The sequence below is a fragment of the Mustela putorius genome, unplaced genomic scaffold (assembly GCF_011764305.1).
Source record: "Mustela putorius furo isolate JIRA1106 unplaced genomic scaffold, ASM1176430v1.1 tig00003969_pilon_pilon_pilon, whole genome shotgun sequence".
NCBI lineage: Eukaryota > Metazoa > Chordata > Mammalia > Carnivora > Mustelidae > Mustela > Mustela putorius.
In genome coordinates, this window is record NW_025422112.1 from 270152 (window position 1) to 282207 (window position 12056).

The 12056-nt window shown below is 36.9% G+C and overlaps 1 protein-coding gene across 2 annotated transcripts in view; it reads left to right on the forward strand.

The window, feature by feature from the left end:
- Positions 1-5985: 5985 nt before the first annotated feature.
- Positions 5986-12056, forward strand: part of EYS (eyes shut homolog) — a 264828-nt gene continuing 258757 nt past the window's right edge. For both annotated transcript variants that reach the window (XM_045070410.1, XM_045070411.1), the window contains exon 1: positions 5986-6203. In XM_045070410.1, coding sequence (XP_044926345.1) covers positions 6146-6203 — 58 coding nt within the window. In that variant the 5' untranslated portion in view covers positions 5986-6145. The remainder of the gene's footprint in view (positions 6204-12056) is intronic.

Here is a 12056-nt window from a genome sequence, read left to right on the forward strand (position 1 = left end):
CCAACACACAGCAATACTGTGAACATCCATTGTGTGAGAATGCTGTGATCTAAAGAACCTTATCTATAAATACATAATAGCTAAAAAATACAAAATTATGAGAATGAGAAATGTATTTCTTTAGTGAGAAAAATTGGGACAATATGAAACAAGATCTTTTAAAATCCCACTATTATGTTAATAGTGAATTAATTTATTTGTGTTCTAAAATGTTAAATATTATTGCATTTGTTATAGAATATGATTCTTATTGAATAATGTTACACTAAAAAAAAAAGAGTAGAGCTTAGAATTAATGTTTTAAGATTGATTATTCCATGCACAATTCTTTGTTTTGATATTTAGTTTTTATCCTGAATGGTAAATGAGAATTTTACATGTACTAACAGTAAATTTACATTTTTCCACTTTTAATTTAATTATGTTAAATACATCTTTTTAAAGATTTTATTTATTTATTTGAGAGAGAAAGAGAGAGAAAGCACAAGAAGGGAGAGCAATGGGCAGATGGAGAAGGAGATGCAGGGTCCTTGCTGAGCAGGTAGCCCAATGCAGGGCTTGATCCCAGGACCCTGAGATCACAACCAGAGCAGAAGGCAGATACTTAACCAACTGAGCCACCCAGGCGCCCCTGTTAAATACATTTTAAATAGCCAACATTTTTTTTGTGTGTGTATTGCTTTCAGGAAGAATTAACTGGGATTAATTATTTTTGAAATTATCAGATAAAACTAAAGAAAACATGAATTTTAGAGCTAGTAGACAATGCTGACAATTAAAAGGTTTTTTTGTTTTGTTTTGTTTTTTTTTTTTTTTTAAAGAGGAAGAGAGGGCGTGGGGGAGAGGGGGAATCTTAAGCAGACTCTACACCCAGCATGGAGCCCAAAATAGGGCTTGATCTCACAACCCTGAGATCATGACCTAAGTTGAAATCAAGAGTCAGATGTTTAAACAACTGAACCACGTGATGCCTCTTAAATAAAGTTTTGAAGACATTTTTCAATATGTCTAAAGCTCTATTTGATATCATGATGTTCTCATGATTTTGAGAGTTGAAGGAGTAATTAAATTCTTCCCTGGGTTTATTCCTATGAGCTACCACCACTAAAACATGACTAAGTGTTGTCAGTTATCTGGTGTGGGAATTGAAGTCCTGACCACTAAAAAGCTCCACAGAAATACTACAGTTTCGTGTCTATATATATAGCAGGCAGTCTTTTGAACATGTGAAGTATTAATAAAATCTACAAATGAGGAATATATTTTAAGTATGTAAATAGTCACACAACCCTAGTAACTACAAAATAAAGGATTAATCATTTTTATGTTAAATACAACTGTCTTTATGGCACAATATGCTAGAACAAATTCAAAACAAAATTGTGAAAAAAAACTTGCTACATATATGACAAAAAGTAGTTTCTTCAATATACAAAGAACTTAAATAATCCAGTAAAACATCTATACAACTAATAAAATGTCAAAGGACATGAACAGGTAGTTCACACTTGCAAGATAAATGAAAAATAACACCATGAAAAGAGTTATATTATTGTAACAAATCATGTCAAACTGAGTGGCTTAAAACAATACAAAAATATTTTCTTACAGTTGTGGAGGTCAGAAATTTTGTTATCAGAGTCACTGGACTAAAATCAAGGTGTTGGCAGGACTGCAATTTTTCTGGAGGCTCAAGTAAAGAATTCAGCTTTTTGAGGCTGTCCACCCTTTGCTAGTGACCCTCTTTCATCTTCAAAACCAACAATAGTCAGTTGAATCTTTCTTGCATCGCATAATTTTGACACTGACTTTTCTGCCACCAACTTATATATATTTTTTTTATTTTTATTTTCAGCATAACAGTATTCCTTGTTTTTGTACCACACCCAGTGCTCCATGCAATCCGTGCCCTCTCTAATACCCACCACCTGGTTCCCCCAACCTCCCACCCCCACCGCTTCAAATCCCTCAGATTAAGGACCACTTGTGATTACATTGGGCCCACCTGGATGTATCTAGGATAATCTAGGATAATATCTCTATTAAAACCAGCCAATTAGGGGGACCTAGGTGGTACAGTTGGCTAAGCACCGACTCTTGGTCTCAGCTCCAGCCATGATTTCAGGGTCATGAGATATCAGGCCCTATGTGGGCCACACTTAGCACAGAATCTGATTGGGACTCTGCCTTTCTCTCTCTGCCCCTTCGCACATCTCTCTCTGAAATAAATCTTTAAAAATAAAAATAAAACCAGCCAATTAGCAACCTAATTCCATCTGCAACCTTATAACATACATATTCATAGGTTTCAATGATTAGAATGTGTATATATTTGGGGGGGGACCGTTATTCTGCTTACCATACTTATGAATAAAGAAATGTAAATTGAAATAACAGTAAGTTGATAGTTTTTATGTAACTGTTAAAGATTTAAAATTCAGTAAGAAAACTATTGGCATAAATATGTTGTAAATTGCTACTACATGAACTATAGTGGTTATTTTAAGGGAAATTTGTCAAAATACACAAAAAATGTAAATATACATAACACTTGAAAGAATGTATGATCCAACAAAGATGTGGAGAAATTGGAACTCTAATATTTTACTAACAAGATTATAAAATGGTATAACCTCTTTGGAAAGTAGTCCAGCTATTGCTCAGAATGTTGAACATAAAATATGTGATCCAGCAATTCTACTCCTAGGTATATATCCAAGAAAAGTGAAAACATACATCCAGACAAAAGCTTGAACATGAATGTTCATAGTTGCATTATTCAAATAGACCAAAATTTAAAACTGCTCAAATGTCTGTCAAGTAACAAATAAACAGGATGTGGTATATGAGTGTTAAAAAGCAATAAGGTTTTGCAAAAGCATGAGTTTACCCTGAAAACATTATGGCAAGTGGAAAAGCCAGTCACAAAAGATCCCATATTATGATTCCATTTATATCAAATGTCCATAACAGGCAAATGTATATCTACAGAATGTAGGCTGATGGTAGGTAGTGGAAAGTGACTTCTAATAGATACGGAGTTTCTTTTAGGGAAGACAGAATATAAAATTAGATTATGGTGATGGTTGCACCACACTGGATCTACTAAAATTTATTAGATCTTTCACATTAAATAGGTATACTCTATGTCAATAAATTATATCTCAATATGGCTATTAAAAGGAATGCATGACTCAGATAATAGGGAAAAAACTTGAAACATCTTAAATATGTTAATTCCAAACTGATAGGATTAATGAAGTATAACCAAACAATATAATACTTTGCCACTTTTAAACGGAGAATGAAGAACTATATCTAATGATAGGGCAACCTGCTAAGAATTATTTTTAGGTGAAATAGAAGTCAGTTCGCATATTCTAGTAGTGAAAAGATGAAGTAAAATGTATGTTTATACTACTATTCTTGATTTTTAGAAAAGCATATATATTATTTCTACATCAAGTATGTCTTTTATTGCCTAGATTATAACATATTTATTTTACTGCTTTAAAAAAATATAATTACAAGCTCTGAAGCTTTGCTTCCCCCTACACTGTTAAGAGCCATAAACTCAAGATTCCTCCACGTGGATTTTCTTTCCTTTTAATACTTCATTATAATTTAAAAGTTACATTTTTCTGCTTACAACGCAGGGCTTCCAGGGTTCACCTTTGTGAGTAAGTCTATTCCTTATTCTAAGAAGTGGAAGCCAGACAAATGTCTGCTGAGCAGAGATGAAGTCAGCTGACAAGCAAAATCCCTCAGGCTAAAGCAGTGTGAACTTCTTGTTGTCTGCCATGCAAATGATTCTGTAGAACTTTCTGGAAATGGGAGAATGGCAAGAATGAGACAAGGAGTGGAGTGTCCTCCTTTCTTGTTCCACCTAGAGCTTCCACATGATTTGCAGTCACTGTCATATCAAGGTGCCTTTCTCTAGGGATCTGACTTGATTTTGAGTAAAATTAGCATATGATTCGATCATTAATTCATTCAGAAGGTCATTAGATATTACTACTATTATAGGAATGACTGGTTCATCACTATATCTTTGTCCAAAGATACCCAAGAGTCAATCAAGCAGATTCTTTATATTTACTATTTTAGATCGTAAATCAGTATTTACATAAGAGGCTTTCAATGTAAAAGTAAGGAACTTCATCTTAATTCCAAGGGATTTTGTTGTTGCAGCATTATTTAGAAGAAAAAAAAATTAAGCTGGTAGTAAAATTTGAGGGAAAAAAATTAGGGAATTACTTACAGGCATCCATAAGGTACCTTTTCATCACTTTTAGAAATGAATACAACTCACTGTGAAGAACACATATTTCTAGTAATAAATCTAGAAATGAAATCAAGTTCAAGCAGTTTTACCACTAAAATGTAACGTGGCCTAATTTTTTGATCTTCAGTTCATGAGGGTTAAAATAGCCAAAGTAGAGCTATGTTTAGCCAAATTCTAATTATTGTACATAAGAGAAATGACTCTTAGTGTTAGGGTCCATGATCAAAGGAATGAGACTGATAAAAAGCAAAGGTCAAGCAAAGATTTATTTCACGCCAAGCATCAAGAATCAAACTGACCGGTCAGGGCTGTCTCTTACGAGAAAAGGCGACGACGATGATCCCGACAAGGTCACTTCCAAGAAGGTCGCTCTGGATGAGGCTGCTCTAGAGGAGGCTGCTCCCCGGTTGGAGCCACTCCCAGGAGGAGGCCGCTGCTCAGTGAGGTCGCTCCCCAGACAGGGCAGCTCCCAAGAAGAGGCCACTCTGGACGAGGCCACTCCCAATGACAAAGAGGCGACAATGACAAGGAGGACAACCCAGATGACACAGACTCTACTCCCCATGGTGCCACTCTGACAAGGCTGCCACCCAGAAGAGACCACCACTGCGGACAAGGCCGCTGGTGGCTCAGGGTGGCGAGGCATTTTGCAGCAAGGCTGCCGGTGGCTAGGGGCCGTTGGCATCTCAGGGCCGCTGGCGTCTCAGACTGCTGGTGTCTCAGAGCTGCAGATGTCGGGACCGCTGACAGCTGGACCGCTGATGTCTTGGGACCGCTGGCGTCTAGGGGCTGCAGGCGACAGGACCAATGACAGTTCAACCACTGGTGTCTCGGGGGCGCTGGCAGCGCGGGGCCCGCTGGCAGCACAACTGCCGGAGGCTGGAGGCTGCAGGCGGCTTGGGGCCACAGGTGGCTCGGGGCAAAGGTGGAACTCCCGGAGGCGGGACCCCGGCTTGGGGCCGCCAGAGGTGGGACACCGCCAGTGGCTCGAGGCTATAGGCGCTGGAGACTGCAGGCAGCTGGACTGCTGGCGGTGGTTATAGCTCTTAGAAGAGCTGTTACAGCCTTTAGAGCTCTTAGAAGAGCTGTTACTGCTCCTCCGCTCCCACTGACTCTTCGGCTCCCGCCGACTCTCCCTTCTGCTCCCACTGTTCCTTCTGCTCCCGCCGACAGCTCTCCTGCTTCTCCTGACAGCCTTGCACACCAACCTTTATGGGGTTGGTTGAGCCCCGCCCCTACACAGGTGGCCAATCGGATCTCAATTCACCCTAGTGGATATACGTGCGCCCCACCGATTGGACGTCTCCACCCGGCCTGCACCACCCCTACATCCAGGGTCCACAAGCAAGTTCCTCTGGGAGGGGCAGGCCCTTACATTCTTAAGCTTTGGGGTTTGATTCATCCAGGTTTTTTATTACTTAGAAGAAATTAACTTAGCTTCTCAGAACTACATAGATAGACTATAGCTCTGTGATCCATCTAGGGTCACATTCTGTAGTTTAGGCATTTTCAACATTTATAAACCCATCAACTGAAAAACAAACATGATTATTCTGTTTGCTCTCAGTTAAACTGTGCATGCCTATTGTTTTTATTTCGTCTTATTTTAAATCAAAGTTTCTGTTATTTCTGTTTAAATTCATGTACTTTTACTTACATTATGTTTTCTGATCTTTTTATAAACCTAGATCCCAGGATTCTACTCTGTCTACTGTGTCCTCTGTTGCTCCTTCTGGTATAACAGAAGGGGTTGGCTCCCTATGGACTCTCCTCAGCTCCCCTCTTATAGTGCCGTCCACATGCCAGGAGGATGTGTGTCACAATGGTGGCACTTGCCATCCTGTCTTCCTCTCCAGGGGTATGTTCTCATTCCACTGTGACTGTCCACTACATTTTACTGGCCGTTTCTGTGAACAAGGTAATCAATCTTCATTTATTTTTTAAAAAAACTTATACGGAAGGTATAAGAAAATTGCAACCTTATTGTACACATTGACAGATACTAGCACAAACAAGAAACATCTGTATAATTTTATTTGAAAATGAATTCTGATAGAACACTTTTAATTCAGTATTACAGAAGGAAACCTAAGTTTATTTTTCTCCATTAGGGTTGTTATTCAAAATATATATTCAGTTGTCACACAAAACAAGAGTTAAAGTTGAATGTAGTGTTACTTATATATTTCTTCTGAAATTATGGTATAACCCACCCGTTGTCACCATAAAAACAATTGAGTTCTACTTTATACTATTTTTATTGCTTAATTGTTAATCAGGTCATTTTTTTTTTTTTTTTGCATTTCATAAGCAAATCCTCACATTTAAATTATTTCAGTAAGAAGAGTACATTATTTTTTTGATGCTTAAGAATATGGTTTTAGTATTAATGGAGCTATTTATGAATCAAAAGAAAACTTCCCTGTTGTCAACATCTAATGGCCTCCTAAGAGTCTCTCAGTTAATTAAGTTAGTTAATTAAGCAGTGTTGGACAATTAGAGCCAGAAATGCCCTGGGCAGATTACAAAGGCATTAGGTCATGATTGTACGTCCCTACACTAAGAGCTGAAAAGTGACATTGTTTTCTAAGTAAAATTAATCACTTGTTCTAAATTGGGTAGGTGAGGTTGTGTATTGTCATTGGATAATGATTTAGATGGCAGAGAATTTCATTATTTATCCATGATTGTGTTAAGTATTTCCTTTTTTTAATACAAAACTGTAGAATATCTGGAAGCAAACTCATAGCTACACATAATACGTTATTCAACTCTTCTTGTCAAATGACGTTGTATGAGTGTATGTGTTAAAATTCAGTCAGGTAAGCAAGTAAATATAGTAAAAGGCATGGAAATGTAAACATGGTCTGTTTTCATGCTCATTATATAATTATTATGTGTCCTTAAAGTCTACTTTTTAATTGCAAAATGCTTTTGAAGACACATCACTGTTGCTTGATTTTTTTATTGAATATTTCATATGTCTGCAAAATACAAGAGTTGTCTTCTGCTACGGTATGAGATCATTTATATTGCCTTCTGTAAGTAGAGTTCTAGGGACATAATTTGGATTGTAAAGCTCTTCTAGATCCACACTTAGCCATTTAAAACTCTGAGAGGGCTTTTTCTTTTCTTAATTTCATGCTAGGTAGAGTTTTAGAAAAATACCCTTCTTACCTTTCTTGAATTATACTTCAATTTTTAATGTTTTTTTTAATCCAAATTTACTAATGATAGTGAAATTGATGTTACAGCATGAGGAATCCTTAGTTATTGGCTCTGTCTCCTGGTCAGTCACACATGTTGGACTATAAATGACCCTCCAGCCATAATCCTTTTCTCTCCTACTGCATCCTCAGTTTTCAACCCTTTAACTCCTTACTGAGTAGTTTTAACACTGCTGCACAGACCTATACTTTCCTCCAGAAAGAGAGAAATCCAGGTTTGTTTGGAGTTAAACCCAAGACTTGACTTAGGTTAAATTGTATTTGGTGTTTTGGATGGCAGAATACAGGAGACTGACCTCAGGAAAAAAATTGGGAATCTCTATTCTGTATTTGTTATTGAGAATATTTTGTTTTTTCCAGCATTATTAATAATCACTTTCTGCCCTCTAAATTTTAATATTTTTCCTGTTTAATTTATAATACTTTAAAAACTACTATTAAAATGACATATAATACAAAAATTAGGTAAACCACTATGTAGTATTTATTTCTAACTGCAAAATAATCAGAAGCTGTGACTAATTATTACGAATTGGAGGGTTTTTCTTAAGGAACTATTAAGTCAGAAATACCTGAGTTTGTGTGATACTCTAAACAAAATTCAGTCAATAGAACTCTTTTTAGATTATCAGTTATTACAATATTATCTGTGATTATGTTCTTACCTCCATTTTTGGGAAATATTTCAGTATAATTTTTAGAATATGGTGTAATATCTCTAACTATAAAAATTATATTTATTTTAATCATTTATCTCTTTTAATTAAGTACTTTTTCTCTTTCCAAGAAAGCCAAGAGCAGTTTTGTCTTTTCAATCTAATGCTCTAAATATAATTCATACTGGTATGCATTTTACAATCCAGATTGACAGATGATGACTGGTGCCTAAGACCCATGATTCAAGAATTTGGTGCCATGATGAGACTTTTTATAGCATTATCTAAATGCCAGATTCCACAATTTATTTTTTTAATTAATTATTTTTAGTAGCATAAAATGTATTATTTGCCCCAGGGGTACAGGTTTGTGAATCGCCAGCTTAAACACTTCACAGCACTCACCATAGCTCATACGCTCCCCAATGTCCATATCCCAACCACCTTCTCCACACACCCCTCCCCCAGGAACCCTCAGTTTGTTTTGTGAGATTAAGAGTCTCTTATGGTTTGTCTCCCTCTTGATCCCATCTTGTTTCATTTATTCTTCTCCTACCCCCCAAACTCCCCACTTTGCCTCTCAACTTCCTCATATCAGGGAGATCATATGATAATTGTCTTTCTCTGTTTGACTTATTTTGCTCAGCATAATACCTTCTAGTTACATCCATGTCATCACAAATGGCAAGATTTCATTTTTTGATGGCTGCATAGTATTCCATTGTGTGTGTGTATATTTTATATATATATGCATATATGTGTGTGTGTCTGTGTGTGTGTATATATAGTATGTGTATATATATATTTTTATATATATACACACACATATATATAACATCTTCTTTATCCATTCATCTGTTGATGGACATCTAAGTTCTTTCCATAGTTTGGCTATTGTGGACATTGCTGCTATAAATATTCGGGTGGACATGCACCTTCAGATCACTACATTTGTATCTTTAGGGTAAATGCCCAGTAGTGCGATTGCTGGGTTGTAGGGTAGCTCTATTTTCAACATTTTGAGGAACCTCCATGCTGTTTTCCAGAGTGGCTGCACCAGCTTGCATTCCCACCAACAGTGTAGGAGGGTTCCCCTTTCTCTGCATCCTCACCAACATCTGTCATTACCTGACTTGTTAATTTTAGCCATTCTGACTGGTGTGAGGTGATAGCTCATTGTGGTTTTGATTTGTATTTCCCTGATGCCGAGTGAGATGGGACACTTTTTCATGTGTCTGTTGGACATCTAGATGTCTTCTTTGCAGAAATGTCTGTTCATGTCCTCTGCCCATTTCTTGATTGGATTAGTTGTTCTTTGCTTGTTGAGTTTGATAAGTTCTTTATAGATTTTGGATACTAGCCCTTTATCTGATATGTTATTTCCAAATATCTTCTCCCATTCTGCCAGTTGTCTTTTGGTTTTGTTGACTGTTTCCTTTGCTGTGCAAAAGCTTTTGATCTTGATGAAATCCCAATAGTTCATTTTTGCCCTTACTTCCCTTGCCTTTGGCAATGTGTCTAGGAAGAAATTGCTGAGGTTGAGGTCAAAGAGGTTGCTGCCTGTGCTATCCTCAAGGATTTTGATGGATTCCTGCCTCACATTGAGGTCTTTAATACATTTTGACTCTATTTTTGTGTGTGGTGTAAGGAAATGGTCCAGTTTCATTCCTCTGAATGTGGCTGTCCAATTTTCTCAAAACCATTTGTTGAAGAGATGGTCTTTTTTTTTCCCCCATTGGGCATTCTTTCCTGCTTTGTCAAAAATTAGTTGACCATAGAGTTGAGGGTCTATTTCTGGGCTCTCTATTCTGTTCCATTGATCTGTATGTCTGTTTTTGTGCCTGTACCATAGGGTCTTGATGATGACAGCTTTCTAGTAGAGCTTGAAGTCTGGAATTGTGATGCTGGCTTTATTTTTCAATATTCCCTTTTTTTCTGGTCTTTTCTTGTTCCATATAAATTTTAGGATTATTTGTTCCATTTCTTTGAAAAAAGTGGATGGGATTTTGATAAGGATTGCCTTAAATGTGCAGATTGCTTTAGGTAGCATAGACATTTTCACTATATTTGTTCTCCCAATCCATGACCATGAAACATTTTTCCATTTCTTTGTGTCTTCCTCAGTTTCTTTCATAAGTACTTTATACTTTCTGAGTATAGATTCTTTGCCTTTTGTTTAGGTTTATTCCTAGGTATCTGATGGTTTTGGGTGCAATTGTAAATGGAATCGACTCCTTAATTTCTATTTCTTCTGTGTTGCTGTTGGTATAAAGAAATGCAACTGATTTCTGTGCATTGATTTTATATACTGACACTTTACTGAGTTCCTGTACAAGTTCTAGCAGATTTGGATTGGAGTCTTTGGGTTTTCCACATATAGTTTCATATCATCTTCAAAGAGTGAGAGATTCACTTCTTCTTTGCCAAGTTGGATGCACTTTGAAGAGTTTTGATCAAGAAAGGATGCTGTACTTTGTCAAATGCATTTTCAGCATCTATTGAGAGTATCATATGGTTCTTGTTCTTTCTTTTATTAATGTTTTGTATCACAATGATTGATTTGCAGATGTTGAACCAACCTTGCAGCCCAGGAATAAATGTCATTGGTCATGGTGAATAATCCTTTTAATGTACTGTTGGATCCTATTAGCTAGTATTTTGGTGAGAATTTTTACATCTGTGTTCATCAGGGATATTGTTCTGTAAATCTTTTTGATGGGGTCTTTGTCTGGTTTGGGGATCAAGGTAATGCTGGCCTCATAAAATGAGTTTGGAAGTTTTCCTTCCATTTCTATCTTTTGGAACAGTTTCAGGAGAATAGGAATTAATTCTTCTTTAAATGTTTGGTAGAATTCCTCTGCGGAGCCATCTGGTCCTGGGCTTTTGTTTGTTGAAGAGATTTTTGATAACTTCTTCAATCTCCTTACTGGTTATGGGTCTGTTCAGGTTTTCTGTTTCTTCCTGGTTCAGTTTTGGTAGTTTATATGTCTCTAGGATTGCATCCATTTCTTCCAGATAGTTAGATTTGCTGGCATATAGTTACTCATAACATGTTCTTTTTTTTTTAAATATTTTATTTATTTATTTGACAGACAGAGATCACAAGTAGGCAGAGAGGCAGGCAGAGAGAGAGGAGGAAGTAGGCTCCCCACTGAGTAGAGAGCCCGATGCGGGGCTCAATCCCAGAACCCTGGGATCATGACCTGAGCCAAAGGCAGACACTTTAACCCACTGAGCCACCCAGATGCCCCTCATAATATGTTCTTATAATTGCTTGTGTTTCTTTGGTGTTGGTTATGATCTCTCCTCTTTCATTCAATTTTTTAATTTGGGTCCTTTCTCTTTTCTTTTTGATAATTCTGGCTGGGGGTTTATCAATCTTATTAATTCTTTTAAAAAACAGTTCCTAGTTTCGTTGATCTGTTCTGCTGTTCTTTTGGTTTCTATTTCATTGATTTCTGCTCTTTATTATTTCTCTTCTCCTGCTGGGTTTAAGCTTTCTTTGCTGTTCTTTCTCCAGCTCCTTTAGGTGTAGGGCTAGGTAGTATACTTGGGACCTTTCTTGTTTCTTGTGAAAGGCTTGTATCACCATATATTTTCCTCTCAGGACCCCTTTGCTGTGTCCCACAGATTTTGAACAGTTGTGTTTTCATTTGTACTTGTTTCCATGAATTTTTTTCAATTCTTCTTTAATTTCCTGGTTGACCCACTCATTCTTTAGTAGGATGCTTTTTAGCCTTCGTGTATTTGAGTTCTTTCCAACATTCCTCTTGTGATTGAGTTCTAGCTTCAGAATATTGTGGCCTGAAAATATGCAGGAAATGATCCCAATCTTTTGGTACCAGGTGAGACCTGTTTGTCACCCAGGATGTGATCTATTCTGGAGAA